Source organism: Macrotis lagotis, chromosome 8 (assembly GCF_037893015.1).
Source record: "Macrotis lagotis isolate mMagLag1 chromosome 8, bilby.v1.9.chrom.fasta, whole genome shotgun sequence".
NCBI classification, from domain to species: domain Eukaryota; kingdom Metazoa; phylum Chordata; class Mammalia; order Peramelemorphia; family Peramelidae; genus Macrotis; species Macrotis lagotis.
The window spans coordinates 144,102,376-144,123,474 of NC_133665.1; the positions used below are offsets into that span (position 1 = coordinate 144,102,376).

The window sequence follows — 21,099 nt, forward strand, 5'->3', positions numbered from 1 at the left end:
TGGGGAAGTCCATCTACCAATGCAGGTCAACAACCATTCTGTAATTTATAGTCTTAGAGATATGAGAGCATGAGAAGTCAAATGTTTATCCATGGTCACAGAGCTAGTATATATCAGGCAGGATTTGAATTCACTTGACTCCCTGGTAATTCTCTTTCCACTCAACCATATTGCCTCTCTGACTTTTCTCAGTCACCTATTATAGGGTTGGCTTAGTTGATTCTTCAGGTTTCTAGAAGCCTTAACAGCTTATGATTCTCCACCCATTGTTGACATTTATCCCACATGTATCTTTCACTCTAAAACCTTGTCAGGTGTGATTTCTCCTAAGAACCATTAGCTATCTAAGTCCCCTTTGTTTCAGTAATGTATTCATTCCATAAAGGCAGGCACAACAAGATGTCCTCTGATCAGAACTAGGCTAGATGGGCAACTGTTAAGGATACAAAATACAAGAAGATGCAGAATGGGGGATATTTCTTTGAAGGGACTTTTTATAAGCAGTTATATTTTTAGTGGTAGAAAATTCTGCTTTCTGGTCAAGTTAGTATTTATTTTGTGATAAGTCAAGTTGCATATATTACAATTGAAACTCAAGGTCTTGAATGAATGGGAGCATTCAGACAATCTTAAAATCTTATCTAGTATTCACAAAGCCTTGTCCCCTTTGCATTTGTTTCATATTTGCTTCCAAAAGGTTAAAGGTTAGAAGCCATGCCTGTACTATGGGATTCTTATAGCCTTTCCCATAGACAGAGCACCATCCTCAATTTGAAAGCTACAATGGGAACAGTAGTAGAAGTAATGATCATAGTGATAATAGTAGTGGTATTAATTAATAATAAATAATAATAATAATGATATCTGGCATTTGATTGGCTCATCAATGGGAGGCCTTTTGGTATTATGGTCAAGATTTTTCCTGATATTCTAGAAATTCAAAACATCAATTTATTTTCAAATGGAGCTTTAATTAGAAATTTTTAGGCTTAGGGCAAAGTACCAATAAACTATGCCTGGGGCAAGAAGAACAAAAAAAATGTCCATTGGGAGTAAGGATTGTACTATGTCCATGTGGTGGGGAAATAAAACCCCAGGTCACTGGCAAAAAGCTGAGGAAGGGGAGAAAGCAGAAGTTTTATTCTTGTTATCTAGATAATGAGCTTTGTTTGGAGCTGCTGTAGCAAATTCTGTGAATGCTCTCTAAATTTGATACTTCCTGGTGAAGCCCTGATTACTGAGCTCTCATTATAACATTGATTCAAGAAATATTTATGGAGGGTCTTATATGGGCTTAGTTTTGTGTAAAGCATTGGGAGAATGAATGAAGTATAAGGTACAATATCTGGTCTCTGGTCCAGATGATTTGAATCTTTTAAGGAGGATTTGAATAAATGCATCCAGAGGGAGCTACTGGAATGGTCAAGGGTCTGGGAAACATGTCATTTGAAGAATGATGGAAGAAACTGGGAATACTTAGCCTGGAGAAGAGACTTCTTTTGAGGAGGAATGATAGCTGTCTTGAAATATTTGAAGGGAAGGCAGAAAAATGTCTAACCAAACAGGGCCTATAGCTCCTTTACACTAGCCTAACATCCCTCTATCTTGCTTTGCCTGCAGAAATACGGACTCAGTTGGTTGAACAGTTTAAATGTTTGGAACAGCAGTCCGAGTCCAGGCTGCAACTGCTGCAAGACCTCCAGGAGTTTTTCCGAAGGAAGGCAGAGATTGAGCTTGAGTATTCCCGCAGCCTGGAGAAACTGGCAGAGCGTTTCTCCTCCAAGATCCGCAGTTCCCGAGAACATCAGTTCAAGTAAGCCCATTGATGTCTCTGACCTTGTGGTTGAGTTGGTTTTCCTTGGAGATACCAAGCCTCTTTGACTTTCTGTGTGACCTCAAAAGGGTAGAGTTAGGAACTCACTTATATTATGGCCTCTAGCAAGATCTAGATATTATTAAATAAGTGTTCATGATTTTCTAGCATGTACTAAAAATTACTATACAAAAAAAAAAGAGTTCACTTATTTATATCTTGGATGCATCACCAGTTGTGGCCTCTGCTTACTCTTCTTTAAGGTAAATGGGTTGGACTAGACACCACTATTAAGGTTATTATTGCTAGTAATGTTGTCCTTCATTCTCAAAGAAGACCATGACATCAGAGATGATGCCAAGACAAGCAAGTGAATTGGATTTGAGTGAGGGGATATCAGTGCCAAGTCATCAGTCTCACTTTTTCCTCCAGAGCCATCCAGGTCTAGTGGCCAGATATGAATTAAAATGACAGGAGATGGCCCTGGATGTGGAACAATCAGAGTTAAGTGACTTGTCCAAGGTCACACAGCTAGCAAGTATCTGAGGCTACATTTGAACTCAAGTCCTCCTGACTTTAGAGCTGGAGCTTTACCCATTGCGCCATCTAGCTGCCTATTGCTAGCAGCTCACATTCAGATAGTACTTTTTTTTAAAAAAGAAAATGTTTTTATTTATATATTTTGATTTTTTTAACATCACTATAATTTTGTCCAATATCCCTCCCCATCCCAGAAGGCCATCTCATATAACACACAATTTTTTAAAGGCAAGAAAAGAAAAAAATCAGCATAATGGATTGGTTCATTGATAGCCTGAAAATATGGGTGTTGTGACATATCTGTGGATTTTTACCTTTTAAAAGGGATTTGGGAGTATATTCTCATATATCTTCTTTCCAGCCATTCTTCTTCTTTATAATTCTACAGAATTCACTTTTTATTTTGTGGTTTTTCTTTCCATTTATATTATCATAAGCATTATTTATATTGTTTTCTTGATTCTGCTTACTTCATTCTGTATCAGTTGATAGAGATATTTCCATGCTTCTCTGGCTTTATCACTCACATCATTTCTTACAACACAGCACTATTCCATCACATTCATATACCATAATTTATTTAGCCATTCCTCAACCAATGGAAATTGACTTTGTTTCCAATTCTTTGATATTATAAAAAATAATCCTACAAATATTTTGGTATATGAGGGGAAATGTTTATCTAATAATTTTGCTGGGGTATAAGTCTAATATTGGTATTTCTAATTCATACTTATAGTATTTTCTGCAAAGCAACTCTATGAAGTTGAAAGAAATGGCATGATATGGTAAATAGGGCATTGAACTTGGATCCAGGAAGACTTAGGTTGTTCAGCCTCAGACAAATCTAGCAAAGATTTGTGATTTTTAGCTAAATCTTTCAACCCCTCAGTGCCTCAGTTTCCTTATTTGTAAAAGGAAGAGATTGGACCAGATGGGTTCTAAGGTCCCTTCAGCTCTAAATCTATGGTCCTATCATCCATCCTATGAGGTAAATAATCAGAGATATCTGACTTGCTAAGAGTCACAGGACTAATAAGTGTCACAGATAGGACCAATGGAAACAGTTAACTAGATAGAATACGAGACCTGGAGTTGGGAAGACTTGAGTTTGAATCTAGCCTCTAACATAGAATTAATGGTATGAGCCTAGGTAAGTCATTTAATCTTGATGTGCCTCAGTTTCTTCATCTTTAAAACAGGGATAATAAAAATCACCTACTTCCTAAGGTTGTTTTGAGGATAAAATAAATTTTTATTGGTTAGGTGCTTTGCTAACCTTAAAACACTTTAGAAATTCTAGTTATTGCCTTTATCTGGTATTTTAAATATATTTATTTTGGAGTTACATAATTAAGAATTGATTCTTTAAGAGCTTTCCCCCCCCAAAGGCTCAATGTTATTCCATTCAAATGTAAGCTTTTTGCCAGTAGGGATTGTTTCATTCTTTACAATGTATTCCCAGTGCCATCCTGGGTACTTGATAAAAACTTGCAGATTGATTCCTCTCCACTTTTCAGAAGAGCCCAACTCTATTTCATTTTGACTGTGAAGAAACCATCTTGAGTCCCTGGCCTGGGTGCTGAGCTTCTGTTCCTGCCTTCTCTACTTAGCATCATCTGGTTTGGACACCAAGTTGTCAGGGTTTGAGAACTGTAGAAGCAAAGCCTTTTGGCTTCTGCCCCCTCCCCACTCCTAGATGTGTAGGCAGGATGCTGCTAACCACAGTCTTGCTGTATTTATCCTTGGAGTTCCTCACTGTAATTACTCTCCCCCTTCTAATTCATTCTCTTTCTTTCAGTCACCCTGCCTAGAATTTCCTCTCCTTCCCTCTTCCTCTCTCCATTGACCGGCCCTCAACCACAGGGTCAGGGTGACTTCTCTCCTTCCGCCCCGTCCCCCCCATCAAGTTTTAGGTCATTGCATTGTCTGTGTCTCATCCTTTTGGTCTGGTCTCATCCTGTCTTCAGTTGCTTCCACCTTGAACCCTTCTCCTTTGCTTGCCTAGGGTCCTTAGAGTTTTTTGGTCTTAATTCACATCTGGACTTCTTATGGTTTCATTTATGCTGAATTTTCTCTCTAGCAAAACTGTCAACTCTGTAAAGGCAGAGACCTCAGTTTTTATTCTTCCTATATATCCCACAGTGCCCAGCATTCAAGTTGGTTAAACAAGTATTTTTAAAATTCTACCTATGTGGCAGACACTATGTTAGCTGTTGGGAGACAAAAAGGTAAAATGAAATGAAGTAATTTCCTTAAAAGCGGCTGTGCACTAGACAGGAAAAGAGAGTTGTCAGCTAGATGACACAGGGCAAAGGGTGTTGGATTTGAACCTTGGGTGAGTCACTTAACCTTGCTTCTGGGCCTCGATTTTCTTATCTGTAAAAAGGACACAATAATCACATATACCTCCTCAGGTTACTGTGAGGATACAATGAGATAATAGACACAAAATGTTTTGCAAACCCTAAAGTTTTATGTAAATGTTGACTATTCTTATTAGTGTTATTATTAATAGGGAGGTAATACCTATGGAAGGAAAAATAATTATTAAGCACCTACTATGTGCTAATCTCTAAGTTAAGTGCTTTTCAAATATTATCTCCTCACAACTTCACAACAACCCTGGCAGAGAAGTAGGTGTTGTTACTATTCACATTTTACAGATGAAAAAAACTGAGGCAGGCAGAGGTTAAATGAATTGCTCAGAATCACAGCTAGTGCCATCTGAGATCACATTTGAACTTAGGTCTTCTTGACTCTAGTCTAATGACACCTAGTTGCCTCTAAGTTGCCTCCCTTAAGGAGACTTAAGGGAACACCTAGTTGTCTTGAGGATTTCAATTCACCAGTTCAACATATCCAGTGTCATTATTATTATTATTATTTTCTTTTTTTAATTTTTTATTTTCTCCTTAATAATTTTCTCCTTATTTCCTCCTGAAAAGATACTTTTTTTCAGCATTCCTTTTCTGTAAGATTTTGAGTTCCATTTTTTTTTTACCTCCCACCTTATGACAGTGAGTAATCTGATATAGGTTATAAATGTACAATCATGTTGAACTTTCACATTAGTCATATTGTGAAAAAAAAGAAACAGAACCAAAGGAGAAAAATCATGAGAAAGAAAAAACAAAATCAATTTTTAAAAAAGTGAAAATAGTATGCTTTGGTCTGCATTCAGACAACTTAGTTCTTTCTCTGAGTGTGGATGGCATTTTTCATCACAAGTCTGTTAGAATTTTCTACATTATTGTACTGCGGAGAACTAAGTTTATCATAGTTGATCATTCAGTGTTGCTGTTAATGTGTACAATGATCTCTTGATTCTGCTCACTTCACTGACCATCAGTTCACATAAGTCTTTCTAGGATTTTCTGAAATCTCCCTGCTCATATTTCTTTCCATTATTTTCATATACCACAGTTTGTCCAGACATTCCCCAATTGACGAACATCCCATCATTTCTAGGTCTTTGTCATTACGAAAAGAGCTGCTAAAATATTTTTGTACATGTAGGTCTTTCTCCCCTTTTTGTGATCTCTTTGGGATACAGGCATGGTAATGGTATATGCATATGTCATTAATAGCGCTGTCAATGAGATTTGGAAAATCATAGGGAATAGGAGAGGTCCAACAAGGTTGGAGAAAGGCATATTCAAAAAAAAAGGGAAGAGAACAGGCTATGCAAATCAATGAGCTTAATTTCAATTTCTCAGAAAATTCTAGAAAAGATCATTAAAGATTTGTCTGATGAATGTCTAGAAAGGGAAGTGGTAGTTACAAATAACCAGTCTGGCTTCATCAAGGACAGGTCATGCCAGACTAACTTCATTTCCATTTCTGGCATGGTTAATATTCTGCTTGATATGGAGTATTGTGGTTAAAGTTTAATCTGCATTTTAGGAAAGCTTTGGATAAAATAAACTATTCTTGTGGAGAAGATGGAGAATAGGTGATACATGTAATTTAATGGATTGAGAAGGGATTGGATGTCTGGATCAAAGACATGTTCATTGTCAAGAGGCCTCCAACTGATATTCTGGAGGTTTGTATGGTCCTGTGATATTTCATATTTTTATCAGTGACTTGGATAAAGCCATAGATGGCATAATCATCACCTTTGCAGAGTATACAAAGCTGGGAGCGAATAGCTGACACATTGGAAGAGTCAAGCTCTGAAGAGATCTTAAGTAGCTAGAATGTTGTATTAGATCTAAGATGAAATTCAGTAAGGATAAATGTTAAGACTTATACCTGGATCTGAAAAATCAACTTCCCAGGAAACTGGAGATGTATAACTGGGAAGGGGGTTGAGGTAGGGATATGATAATTGTCTTCAAGCATTTGAAAGAGCTGTCAGGTGGATTTCACTTGTTCTATTTGGCCCCAGAGGTCACTGACAGGAAAAGTGGATGGAAGCTGAAAAGAACCAGATTCAGGCTTTATGTCAGAAAAACCTTCATAGTTAGAATCATCCAAAAATAGAATGGACTGCCCATCAGAGTACATGGTTTTCCTTACTTGGATATTTTAGGCAACTAGGTGGTACAGAGGATAGGGCACCAACACTGTAGTCAGGAGGACCTTAGAATCTGGTCTCAGATACCTACTAGCTGTGTGATCTCGGGCAAGTCATTTAATCCTGGTTGTCTTGTATCCAGGGCTACCTCCAGTTTTTCTAATTCATATCTGGCCACTGGATCCAGATGGCTCTGGAAGAGAAAGCAAGGCTGGTGATTTAGTTCAGTACTTCCCTCACTCAAATCCAATTTACTTGTTTGTCATGGCATCCCCTCCCCTAATATCATGGTCTTTTTCAAGAATGAGGACAACATTATCATCATTTTTCAAGTGGAGGCTAGCCCTGTATGTCATAGAAGGATTCTTTTTATATATAACTTGGACTAGTTCAGCAGTTTTAAACCTGTTTTGTGACTTTGGACTCCCAGAATAATATTTTCTTTTTTATTAAATTCATAATTGAAGAAAACGACAAATTTCAATTAGAGATTAGTTAAAATAAAATGAGATTGTTTTTTCCATTCAAGTTCAGGGACTCCCCGAAATCTATTCTGAGAAACTTTGACTGAGCAGGAGGTGTCTGTGGCCCCCAGATTACGAAACTCTGTGCTCCACTCCCCCCCCCCTTCATTCCTCCTGGTGGCAATATGAAAATAAATAAATCATTAAACTATTTAAAAAGAATGGGAAAAAAAGAAACTGTACTAGATGAATTCTTTCAACTTCTGTGGGTCTGTGATGCTGTAGCTCCAGAAGACTAATTAACACTTTGTTGCTGAAGAATTTATCATGGAGTTGTGGGGTTAGGAGGGAGAAGACTGCCTTGGATTTAGGCATAGAGCCCTTCTGTGTGTGTGTGTGTGGGGTAAGGCAGAGGTCCTGAATGTGGAATTTCTCAGTGTAGGTTGAGACAAGGTTCTCTGAAAAAGATCTTCATATCTTTGTAAACTTGGTGGTTTTAACTTCTATATAATAATAATAATAATAATAATAATAATAATAATAATAATATATTTCTACTACTACTACTACTACTACTACTATCAATCTGAATGGAGCTGAAGGGAACCCCAGTGAGAAGCTTTCTCTGAGGATTCAGATGCAGAAGCTCTACAATGTATTGGCTTAGAGAGTGGCCTGTGAACTGAGAAATTTAATGACTTGCCCAGGATTCCAGAACTAGTAAGAATAAGAATCAGGATTTGAACCCAGGTCTTCCTAATCTAATGCCCTATAATATGTGGTCTCTCATGATGGTGTTATATTCTATATTATAATAATATTATCCATTACTTTTTCTTGTAATTTCATGGTATAGTTTCCCTCCTCTCTCTCAACCCTAATTGAATTAAAAGAAAATTTTCACCCCTCCCCTTTCATATATGAGATAGAAATTTTGTGGTAATCTTGGAACTGGGTAAGCAATATTCAGTGACTGAATGAGAATTGAGGAAGCTGCTTTGGAAAGTAGCAAAAGGTTTACTTGACTCTCAGGGAAATTCTTTTGCAATTCTCTGCCGTATTCTCTCAAGGCTTTAGTCCTTATTGTCTCTGGCCAGAGCTATAACTAGAATAGAGTTGGCTAGGGCTGCACAGCACTGAAATTTATAGTGTGCTGATGGAGTTGAAATTTCTTTTAGCAGCATAGCAACCATAACATATTATATAATTATTAGCATAATTGAAATATGAACCTACCCAAATAGTATCTCCCTCCACCCCTCCTTACCCCCCAGACTCAGGTAAGCTTCTCTTCTGTACCCATGAACATCTGCATCTTTTCATACCTCCTTCACATGGGGTAGTGTCTCAGGTCTCTTCTTGTCTATCTCAGTTGAATTTGCCACGAATACAAAAGTTTTCCAGTTACAATCTGACTCTAGCCGAGGAAACTTTGGTTCATTTAAAAAGCATTTGAGATCATTTTAAAGATTGAATTAGAGAAGCAAATTCAAAATCTTTCCCACCTCTATGCATGCATTTTCCCCTTTCTTTCTAGTTTAGTTTTGACTTGGAGCTGTTGACCTCTAGGGTCATTCTAATCCCAGAAGGGATTATCTCCAGAGCCAGCAACCCCCAGACTTTCTCCATGACCAGGGACCTAGGTGAAAATGGGGAGCAGGGAATGGGGGGAAGGATTTGGCAGTTTTCCCACTTAATTGTAGATAAAACTTTATTGTTCACCCAGCAAATTAGGTATCTTTTGATTGAACAAGATCAAGTGGGGGGGGTGCAGAGAAAGGAAGTAAAGATAGGGAAGTTGTAGAGTGGGAGGGGGGAGAGAGGGAGGACAGGAGGGAGTCCCTAGCCCATCCTGCAACCATTAATGAGCTCAGCCAGCTCCTTGTGGGTTCATTAGTTTTGGTCGCCAGATGGAATGGGAGCAGCATCTGGCAGATGGGCAAAATGGGCTCTGTGACATCCTGTGAATGTCTAATTAGAAGTCCATTCCAGGTTTGTACAGCTAGAGAAGGCCCACTGCATGATGCTAATTCAGAGTCAGGGCCCAGAGGGTAAGGGCTGCTCAGTCAAGAGTCCAGCGTGGGCCTTTGGATGCCAACTGTCTTTTTAATCTTGAGGGTGGAGAATACATGGAGAGTTGTCTGATATGTTGGTGACCAGCCCAAAGGTGACCACTCCCTCCACTGAACTCATAGCCTTTCTCTGCTGTATTATTCCTTTTATACTTATTGGAGATGAACTGGTTAGGTTACCTACTCATGCGATGTGTCTTGCTTCTGACTACTCTGTAAGGCACTTGAGGACAGAGGTCATTTTTCATGTTTTTCTGTATTCTCTTGACAAATGACTACAAATTTTAGAATGAGAAGGACCTTTCAAAATCATGCTGTCCACCTCTCCTCATGTTATCAATGAGGAAACTGAACCCCTAGAAAAGAAATTGCTCCCCCAGGGTGTTACAACTGGTTTGTAGTAGAACTCAGACCAAAACCCCGATTTGATTTCTTGACTTTGGGACTTTCTGTTTCGTTACAAAACTTCCCATTTTTAAGAAATAAAAATAATAGCCTATATTTGCTGCACAGGATTCTCACAGCATCTTTAGGAGGCAGTGGACAATTTTTATGGTCCTCATTTTAGAGATGAGCGGTCTGAAAAAAGAAAGGGAGGGAAGTAGGAAAAATAAAAAAGGAAGAAGAGTAGGAAGGAGAGATGGAATGAAAGAAGAAAAGGAAAATGAAGGAAGGAGGGAAAAGGAAGGAAAGACAGAAGGGATGGAATGAAAAAAGGAAAGAAAGAAGGAAGAAAAGATAGAATGAAGGATGGATAGATAGATAGAATGAAGGAAATATTGACAGAAAGAAGGAAAATAGGGAGGGAAGGAATGTGATTTACTCTAACTTGATTTTGAAGAGATTGGATTATGAGTTTTTATTTTTAGGGATTATGTCTGTGACAGATCAGACTTATGCCCATGAAGACAGAATTGTTGCTGAGGTGCCAAGGATGATAGGCCACAGTTGTTCTCCCCATCCCCACTCCCACCTGGAGTTGGTGAAAGAAGGAAGGAAACCATAGATATCTCTTTAGGACATAGGGTAATGCCACATTATCCTGCTGGGTTAACATCATCATTGATATGAATGCATTGACACCTGAAATAATAATAATAATAACAATAATAGTATTTATAAATGGATACAAGGTTTGAAAAGTTCTGTACATTTGCTGCTTATTTGCCCAGGTTATTCTTATGATAAATTTAACTTGGAAAGAAAGGATGTCAACTATCTGTAGGATTTCAAGTGTGAATTGTCATTTGTAGAAGGCTGGTTGCAGAGTCAGGAAGATCTGGCTTCAAATCTCCCTTCTTTGTGACTCCAACTGACCCCAGGTAAGTTGCTTAATAGTTCAGTGCCCTATGCGACTTGTCAGGATTATAAATTGCACTGATGGAGGAAGTTTCTACACCAGGAGTTCCTTACACCAATGAAATCCCACATTTGGACCAAAACCCTACCACATCATCTCAGGGTTTTATAGTGTAGAATTCTTTCCAAGCCACTTTTCCCTTTGTCATCTTTGTCTTCATAGCATCTTGGTGAGGGTGCCTCTTAGGATCTACTTTTTCTATAAACATGCATTTATACATTGCCCCCCCCCAATTAGAATATAAGATTCCGGAGGTGAAGGATGATTTTTGCTTTGTTTTCCAGCTTTAACCCTACAACCCTAGGATCCTACCTCCAAATCTGGCATGTTATTATATACTCTGTTGGGTTGCCTCTCCCAACTAAGGATCCTTCTGGAGCTCAAGGTGATGAACCTCATTTCCTCTACTTATCTCCACCCTCCTCAAGATCACTGCTTCAAAGGTGGAAGAAAAACCTCAGAGACCCTTTTAATTCAATGAGAAATTAATGTCCTTAGTAAATAGTCATCCAACCTTGACTTGAAGACATTAGGAGGAAGGGAAGCCCCTATTTAACACACTGAGACAGCCCATTCCCCTTTGTAGAATGGTTGAGAAGTTTCCCTTTCATCAAGTCTCAGTTTCCATCTTTGCCACCTGATTCTAATTCTATCTTCTGGGGCCAACCAGAAAAAGTCTAGTCCCACTTCCATGTGAAAAGTCCATCATATTACCATGTTTCCATTGACACTTCCCTTCTTCATGCTAAACATCTTCAGTTCCTACAGCTGATGCTAATACATAAGATCTCAGTTTATTTCCATCCTGGAGACTCTCATCTGGATCCTCTCCAGTTTATGAATATCCTTCCTAAAATAGTACAGCCAGAACTGAACATGATCCCTATCTGAGGTCTTTAGCCCTGACGACCAGGGCTAAGTATAGTGGACTTTATATCTCTTGGTACAACTCAAGTTTCATAATTTAATCTTTATATGTGAGATGGGTCAAATATGGATAGGATTACACATCCCTTGCGCTATACACTGGCCCATTCCCATGATTCCAGGCCATGGGTTATAGTGGTCTGAGGTTCAGGGCCTCCTACTTCTTTCATTCTTCAACAGGTCAGTACTGGTTCTTCTCCAGTTGTCCTCTGATTATCTCCTCTAATTTGTAAACCTTTTAGGCACTAGACCACTTACTCATGTGCCACAAAGCTTTGAAAAAGCAAGAAAAGTGTTTTTATTGCTTAGGGGGAGGAGGAGTAAAAGGGAAGTACCCAATGAATTGATTTTGTAGGCTGATAAATGTTTATAGTCTTCCTTAAGGCCAATTTAGGTCTCCCGAATACTGGAAAAACATCCATTGACATTTTCTAAGCAAGGCTTAACTGAGCTTGCATTTATTTACCTTAAGCAGATTTTGGTTTAACCTGAAAATCACTGAATGAAAGTTGCCCTGAACCAGGGAGGTATGAAAAGTATAGGCAGCCTTTTGGGCAGAGGCATGGCAGTCTATGTTTAACAACTGTCTCTTCAAGTGGAGGTGGAGGGATGAGGGAGGAGGGTTATTGTTGCTTGTCCTTCATTCTCAAAGAAGACCATGATAAGTATACGCTTTGTATTTGAGTGAGGGGGTGCTGTGTTAAATCACCAGCCTCACTTCCTCCTCCAGAGCTATCTGGGATATGAATCAGGATGATTGGGTGTGAGGAAATCAGGTTTAAGTGATTTGCCCAAGGTCAACCAGATAGTAAGGGTCAAGTGTCTGAGGTTGGATTTGAACTCAGATCCTCCTGACTCCTTACCACTGTACCACCTAGACACCTCCTGGGACACATTTTTAAGTCTAATCTTCACTGCTGTCATCCATAACTTTCTTAAGTCTAAATATAGTCAATAAAACAGCAAATTGAGTCCTAATTTGAAGCATTTGCTGTTTATTGAGGTATAATGCTCACATTGAAAATTGAACAATGGAGAGAGCTACCTCCAAGAACTCTATCTTAGGGCCGTGGGGCAATGTCCTATTATTCTCCTAGGTGAGTCTCACCCTGGATGTCGGTATGGTATCCACTAAAATGCCTAGATTATTCCTTTGAATAGGTTCATTGGGATAGAGGCCTCTGTCACTGGAAGTGTTCAGGCAGACAGCAAGCATTTAATTAACCCCTAGTATAGTCCCCTAGACCTGGGGGATACAGAAAAAGGCAGAAGACAATCCCTGCCCTGAAGGAGCTCCCAGTCTAATGGAGAGACAGCAGGCAAAGAACAATGTACAAACATTACATATGCAAGATAAATTGGAGGTAATCAACAGAGGAGAGGCCCCGGCGTCAGTAGGATCAGGAAAATTTCTTCTTCCAAGTGATATTTTCCCTAGGACAGGAAGGAAGTCAAGGAGCCAGGAAATAGAGGGAGAGAATTCTAGGCATGGGCTACAGCCTAGCTGGAAGATGGAGTGTCAGATAATGAGGAATAAGCCAGAAGAATAATGCTTCTGAATCAGAGGGTATCATGGTGGTAGGGATGAGGTAAAGTATAAGAAGGCTGGAAAGGTAGGAAGGAGCCAAGTTGAGAAGGGTTCACAGACTATATAAGACTGTTTGCTACCATGGAGGTGGGGGAGGGAAGGGAGGGTGGAAGTCAAAAGCTTGCACATGGATGAATGTAGATAACTACCTTTGCATGTAGTAATTAGAAAAAATAAATGAAATTTAAAAACAAAGCCAACTAGAGCTTTTTATATTTTATCTTGGAGGTAATAGGGAGCCACTGGAGTTTATTGAATTTGAGTATGAATGTATTAAATGAGGAGAAGGATGGTGATAGGGTCAGATCTGAGCTTTAGGAAAATCACTTTGACAGCTGAGCAGAGGTTCAACAGATGTGGTTTGGCCACCTATCAGAAGTGCTCTCACAGGGAATTCCTGCCTTAGCTTTTGATTCTACTTATGGCTCCATAGTTGCAGGAAAAATTTCTGAAAGAGAAGCTTTTGATGGAATAGATTTTTCCTGCTGTCCCTTTATCCCTGAATGGCCATTGATACCTTTCCCCTTTTTGTTTCCTTCATTAACTAGTAATTATACCGACCAGTTGTTAGAATGCCACTGCATTCTTTGGGAAAACTCTAAGACTAAACAACAAGATGGCCCCATGGCTGAAATGTACTTCCTCCTCATTTCTGCCTCTTAGAATATCTAGTTTCCTTCATAATTCTGGTTCAAGCACCACTTTCTATATGAATCCTCCCCAAATCCTCCAGCTATTACTGCCCCCTATCAATTATCTCATATTTATTTTGTATATGTGTACATGGTTTTCTCTGTGTGAGGTATGAGTGTCTCAGGAGGAGGGTCTGTTTCATTAACTATATATATTCAGCCTCTAGTGCAATGCCTGACCCATAGAGCTATTTTAAAAAAGGCTTGTTGATCTCTTAATGGGTTCAGAACTCAGGACCAATCCTTTCCCTTTCTGCTTCCCCTTTCCAGTAAATCTATAAAATCATCTGACAGCTCTGGAGTTTAGGGTTGAGATCCATGTCTACACAGGTAAGCCATGCTAGCCTTAAAGGGGAAAAGAAGTGACAGAAGAGAAGCCATTAGTGGTGGTGGCGATGGCTATATGGGCTAATAGTGTGGATAGACATCTCAAATCAGTTTTTGCACCTTAGGGGGAAAAATATCTTTCTGTGCTATGGGGCTGCCTATTGGAAATCATTGCTTTCTCATCAGCAAAGGAAGGTGAGGGTAAGGCTGAAGGTTGGGGAAGGGAGAAATACAGAGTTCAGAGTGGTAAGTCTAGTTCCCAGTGGTCAAAGGATAAGTAACTCAAGAGTATGGGAATAGAGACTAGCTAGTCTTTCCAGATGCAGAGAGGGAGACCACAGAGATCTGTGGAGACGAGCGCCCACTATTTTGAAATTTCTGAGGGAAAGAAGATCACTTCTCTGGCTGCCCATTGTGCTGAGAGAAAGGACAGATCTCTTACTGTAGGAAGATGGAGAATTAATGAGAACAAGGAGGAAAGGAGAGAGAAGAAAGCTAAGAAAGGCAAAATTTCTATGGGGCAGAAGAGCAAAGGAGGACTAGGAGGACGTGAAAGGGAAAGGCAAATGTAATAAGCTTTTATCATCATGTACATTAGCTCCCTTATAGACTGCAGGGCCAGCTTTATCCCACACTGACCTTCTTCTCTTCCTCATGTATTCCGGAAACCTCTTCTTGCTGTCAGCAATTGTATTTTCGGGAATTACAATTTCATTTTATCAGCATAATTAAGAAGGTAAATCTTCTCATTTCCCCCTTCCTGACCCTCCTAAATCCTCTGATCTCTCAGACTTCCATCATAAAATGTATTTCCAAGTCAAATACAAATGGTAGGTTATCTAGTTTTGAATCAATCAGCAAGCATTTATTAAGCTCCAACAATATACCAGACGCTGTATAAGGTTCTGGGAACATAGACAAAAGTGAGACAGTTTATGTGTGCAAAGAGCTTACCATTTAATTGAGGGATGTGGTAGACCTAGACTACACACAATGGAATGATGCCCAGAGAAAGGAGTTTTGGCCTAGGCAGTGATGAGGATTGCAAATGGAACCATAGAGCAATGGATTGCCACACCCTTTGCAGTAGCAAGAGATGGAGCTATGGGCATGGAGGATGTTCAGAGGTAAAACAAATGGCATGATGTTCATCCTAGCTATCCTGGGTAAGAATGATCCATACATGGTGTCCATCATTTGGGAAATGTGATAAAATAGGGAGAGTTCTGGGGTTGAAATCATCAAAACCTGGGTTACAATTCTGATTTGCTATCTGGTTGACCTTGGGAAAGCCACCTCTCCTCTGTTGAACCTCATTTTTTCAATTGTAGGTATAATATTATAGAAAACATGATGGCTGTAGAATTGGTACTTGAGTTCAGATCCTACTTCAGATACCTACTAGATTTATAACCATGGGCAAGTCACTTCATCACAGATTTGTCCATCTATAAGATGAGGGAAATCATTTTTGTAGTACTTACCTCAGAGGGTCACTTTGGAGAAAATGTACTGCAAATCTTAAAGTATTAGATAAGAAGTCTCCCAGTACCAACTAGTATTAGCTCCATAGATACCATAAACATTACACAGACTTGGGTTAACATTTATGAAGTATATATGCAGGTTGAGAGCACATCATATTCCCATCCTCATAGGAGAAAGGAATCTCCACTCCTGTCCAGCTCTCCAGACATATGCTTGTCAATAGAAATTGAGGCAAAGAACAGTGACAATATTTAAGACATTAGAAGCATCACTGGTCCTTATTCCCCAAATGACTGAACTCATCTACAATTCCCACCAGAGAAGCCTGAGAAAACAGCAATCCCAAGACTTATGACCCCTAATTGGGGAAAAGTCATTTTCTTTTTCTCTGGGAAGAGAATGAGATCAGGTGTTCTTGTCAGAAAAGATTGCTCCACCAGGGAAAATCTGGGCAAAAAATCCTGTTATGGGTCTGGAAGAGGTGTAACAAAGCCTCTGGCATATCCAGATATAAGCTGGCTACTTTTACCCATGTATTATGAGACTCTCCATTCTCTCTCTCTTTTTTTTTTAGGTTTTTTTGCAAGGCAGATGGGGTTAAGTGGCTTGCCCAAGGCCACACAGCTAGGTAATTATTAAGTGTCTGAGACTGGATTTGAACCCAGGTACTCCCGACTCCAAGGCTGGTGCTTATCCACTACGCCACCTAGCCGCCCTCTCCATTCTCTTTTGATGGCTCTTGCCACCTCAGGAAAGCTTAGTTGTTCTTTGCCTTTGCAATGTGGGCCTCAGAGACAAACTGAGAATACTTGGGCTTGTGGATGATGCCATTGTAGACTCACCCCACAGAGTCCCTCTCCCATTCCACCCCCAATTGAAAAAACTCTACCAGTCATGATCTGTGCCTTCTGCTACAATTATTCTGTATGGTAGGAATTTGATCTCATGGGAAATAAAATCCTGGAAAACCTTGCCCAGTGAGTGACTCTTCCTCAGATTTAGACATCATGGAAGATGTGTCTGAATGGACGTACCCCTTTTACATAAATGTGAGCCATTATTAATATTTGCACTCTCTGCCTCGCAATTGTTGAGAGGAGTAAATGAGATGATGGATGGAGAAGCACTTTGTAGCCATAAAGAGCTCTTAGTATTAATAATAGTTGAGAACCAGCTGCTAATGCATCTAAATGTACTCCTCCTTCACTCACTAAAGGAAAGAAAGAAGAGGTGTCTGGGCAAAAAGACTTTGGAAAGAAATGAATTTGCAAAGGTTGGGGGGGCAGGAACTTTCTTTTTAAAAAAAATTAAACTTTTTTTGGAACTTAAATACAACATGGGATGGGCATTTGCATATATATACATATATATAATAGAACAGAAAAGGATTTTATATGAAACATGACTCTATTGTATCCAACTGGCTTTTATTTCATGCATATAATAAAATCAACCTGTAGTTTTCAAAGTTCTCCTGCATGACTGGCTTTCTTTCAGGCCTTCCTTCTGTTCTTTTCTCTCAATTAAAAAAAAAAAGATTATACAATATGACTTCCTTCCTTCCTTCCTTCCTTCCTCCCTCCCTCCCTCCCTTCCTTCCTTCCTTCCTTCCTTCCTTCCTTCCTTCCTTCCTTCCTTCCTTCCTTCCTTCCTTCCACACTAGCACTATCTCCTGTCAGAAAAGAAAAACAAATCCTTTGCATCAAATATACATAGTCAAGCAAAAAAAAATTCCCATGTAGATTGTGTTGGAGGATGTTTGTCTCATTCTAAATCTTGAGTCCATCACTTCTCTAAGCAAGCTTCATCATTGCTTCTCTGGAATAATGTTTGTTCATTGTATTGATGAGAATTCTCAAGTGTGTGAGTGAATCAGCAAAGATTTATTAAGTTCCATGTACTGTGTTAAGTCCACATAAACTGAACTTTTCGAAAAAAGAAAGAGGCAGGTGAGGGAGGGAATTGGAAGACTACTAATGTGGGAGAGGAATGCAAAGGAATTTCTCATTTCTAATTTGTTGAAAAAAAAACATAGAAATGAAGAGAAGAAATCCCCAGCTAATTTTGGAGATGTGAGAAGTAAAGAAAGGGAATTGAAAGGACTAGACCTCTTTTTGAGGTTTAGCTTATTCTGAAGACTAAGAAGGCAAATGGTGCCAAGGAATGGAAAGAGTAGACCTCAGACAAGATATAACAAGATGGTGGGTATTGAGGGAAAGAACAGTATCAAAGAACATACATGTGCTGAGAATTGGGAACATTAAATAGCTAGTGCAGAGGACAGAGAAGAGATCTGTGTCTAATGGAAAATATTTGGCTTGTAGGCAGGGGAAGCCAGGGAAGAAGTGAACCTGTAGGGCATGAGGTGAACAGCTCACACAGCTAGTAAGTATCTGAAGCTAGATTTGAACTCACCAGAAAGTCACCATGTATGTTTTCTTTATTTTTTAATGTTGAATTGGGCAAGGTACTTGGCAATAGTCAGAGATGGAAGACTTCTAGACAGATGGAGGTGTAGATTGTTCTGATACCCAGCAAGATCATTCCTATGATGTGTGATGCCTAGAATGAATTTTACTCTGTGTATATATGAGAATTGAGGTTCAAATAGGAGTGGATAAGAGCAATGGTTTTAATTCATTTTCCTATGGGGAGCTTAGGCTATTACAGAGAGGCATTGTAGCCTAATGGCTTTGGTAGAGTTGACAATGGAGTCAAAAAGAACTATGTCCTACCTAGGATAGTCCTGGTTGGTTCTTGTCCTTCATTATCAAAGAAGGCCAAATTGACATCACTATGTTTGAGACAAATTACATTGGGTCCAACTGTGGCTGAGCAGACCAATGTAAGCTTAGAATGCTTTACTACAGGTTGGGCACAAATGTTCCATGTGAACACCTGAGATGGGTGCTCTAAACTAACAGATGTCATGTATCCTTTGATCTGCTTCAATTCCACCTACCTCATAGAGCACAACCCCCTCACTGAGGAGGGCACACCATGCTGGGTGGTCCTGGACCAGTGTCTCCCATGCTGTATAATCAATTCTAAAGTTCTTCAATGAGACCTCCAGGGTATCTCAGTATCCCTTCTTCTGACCCCCTTGTGAGCGCTTGCCCTGTGTGAGTTCTCCATATGGTAGTGGTTGGCACTGTGATGGGGTATTGGGCCAGGAGTCATCTTCTTGAGTTCAAATCTAGCCTCAGACACTAGTGGTGTGACCCTGGGCAAATTATTGATGCTGTTTCCTTCAGTTTCCTCATCTGTAAAATGAGCTGGAGAAGAAAATGGCAAATTGCTCCAGTATCTTTGCCAAGAAAACCCCAAATGGGATCACAAAGAGTCAGATATGACTGAAACGATGTGATAGTCCTAGCTGTTCTCAAGCAAGGTCTCTTAAGATCATAAGACAAGATATCTATCTGCATTGGTATAGGGAATTACCTTGGCAGGAGTTCCATTAGTTGTGGGTGGAATCAAAGCTCCCAACTGTCCTTTCAGCTGCAAATTCCCTCTTCTCTCAGTTACCCAACCGATGACTTTGTAACTGAGAGGTGAGGGATGTATCTACATCCCACATCTAGGATGTGTCTTTAGAAAGCTCTTCCTGATTTCAGTACCCAAATTCCATTCACTACTCTGGGGTGCCGCTTCCAGATGAGAGAATGGAAGTGAAAGCCTGCTTGTAAACCATAATTCACTATGTAAAGATAAACTACCAAATGATAATAGCTTGTATTTATGTAATGCTTTATGGCTTACAATGGCTTTCACACGCATTTTCTCTTTTGATCAATACAAACCCTGGAGGTACTTATAATTGACATTGAGATGGAGCTTTAAAGCTTATAAAGTGCTTCAAGGTTCTTATCTCATTTGGTTTTCAAGCAAAGGTACTAACATCCCCATTTTACAGATGAGGCAACTAATATTCAGAAAGGTGGGGTTATCTGTCCACAGTCATATGGTTAGTAGTTAGCAGAGGCAGAATAGCTTATATTTTTGAGGCTCATATTGTCTCATTTAAGCCCCATAACAACCCCGGTGGGTGGATACTGTTATTATCCCCATGTTATAGATGAAGAAACTCAGTCTTAGAGAAGTTAATTGACTTACCCTCCGGCACATAGTTAATAAATAACTGAAGCAGGACTCAAATTCAGGTCTTTTAGATTCCATTGTCCAACGCTATCCATCTGCCATGTTGCCTCTCAGGTAGGCTATGAAAAGTAGTGTCTTTACTTTTACAGAGAAAGTAATTTCCTTGGAACCTGTCCTTCAACCTAGGTCTCCTGGCTCTCATCCCAATCCCTTTTCTATTACACCACTATGTAACAATAACAACAGTGGCTTACATTTTGGTTTGCAAAGCGCTTTGTGATCTCATTTGAGCCTCCAAACAACCCTGTCATGTAGGTGCTTGTAATTCTTCCACTTAGATTACCTCCCATTTACTCTGTATTCATCATGTATGTATTCTTTTCTGTGTGTGTGCCTACTGTTTCCCTCCATTGGAATGTAAGCTCCTTGAGGGCAGCAACTATTTTTGTTCTTTCTTTGGATCTCCAGCAAAGCCCATAATAAGTAATGCTCATTGACCGATGGATAGTGCCCTTACTTATCTTACCCATCCCTAATCCTAACTCTACTGGTCTTATCATTTATACTACTTTTTTTGGACCATCTTCTCTTGTTAAGCTGATGTCTTCACTAGCAGATGAAGCTCCCTCCTCTATGACTTTGCCATTGTTGTTTCATAACCAACTATTTCTTTTTTACTCTCTTACTCTTATCTGATCATTCAGTTAATATTCATTGACTGAGTCCTTTCTGTAAAGTAGCCTTGATATGGGGAACACACAGTCCTATCCATTTGGATTCAGGTCATACTCTGCTTCCTCCAGGAAACCTCTCCAACTACTCCAAAGGGCACACTGTTCTCCCTCTTCTCTCATCTTCCACAACTTATAAACCTAATTCAAAATTTAGACTTTCATCGTTTGTTATGTTGTATTTTTAACATGTCTATTGGGCCTGCAGTGGTTAGAACAACAGGCTTGGAGTCAGGAAGATGTGGATTCAAATATGGTCTCAGATACTCACTATTTGTCACTTAACCTCTGCCTCAGTTTCCTTTTGTATGAAATGGAGATAATAAAAGTACTTATCTCCCAGGATAAAATTAAATAATAAAATAAAATAAATTAATTATATGTAAAGCATGCTGCAAAATTTAAAACACTATCTAAGGGGCGGCTAGGTGGCATAGTGGATAGAGCACCGGCCTTGCAGTCAGGAGTACCTGG

The 21,099-nt window shown here is 39.5% G+C and overlaps 1 protein-coding gene across 3 annotated transcripts in view; it reads left to right on the top strand.

Moving 5' to 3' along the window:
• Positions 1 to 21,099, top strand: part of SRGAP3 (SLIT-ROBO Rho GTPase activating protein 3) — a 268,236-nt gene that overhangs the window by 113,403 nt on the left and 133,734 nt on the right. For all 3 annotated transcript variants that reach the window (XM_074198657.1, XM_074198655.1, XM_074198656.1), the window contains exon 2: positions 1,621 to 1,813. In XM_074198657.1, coding sequence (XP_074054758.1) covers positions 1,621 to 1,813 — 193 coding nt within the window. The remainder of the gene's footprint in view (positions 1 to 1,620; positions 1,814 to 21,099) is intronic.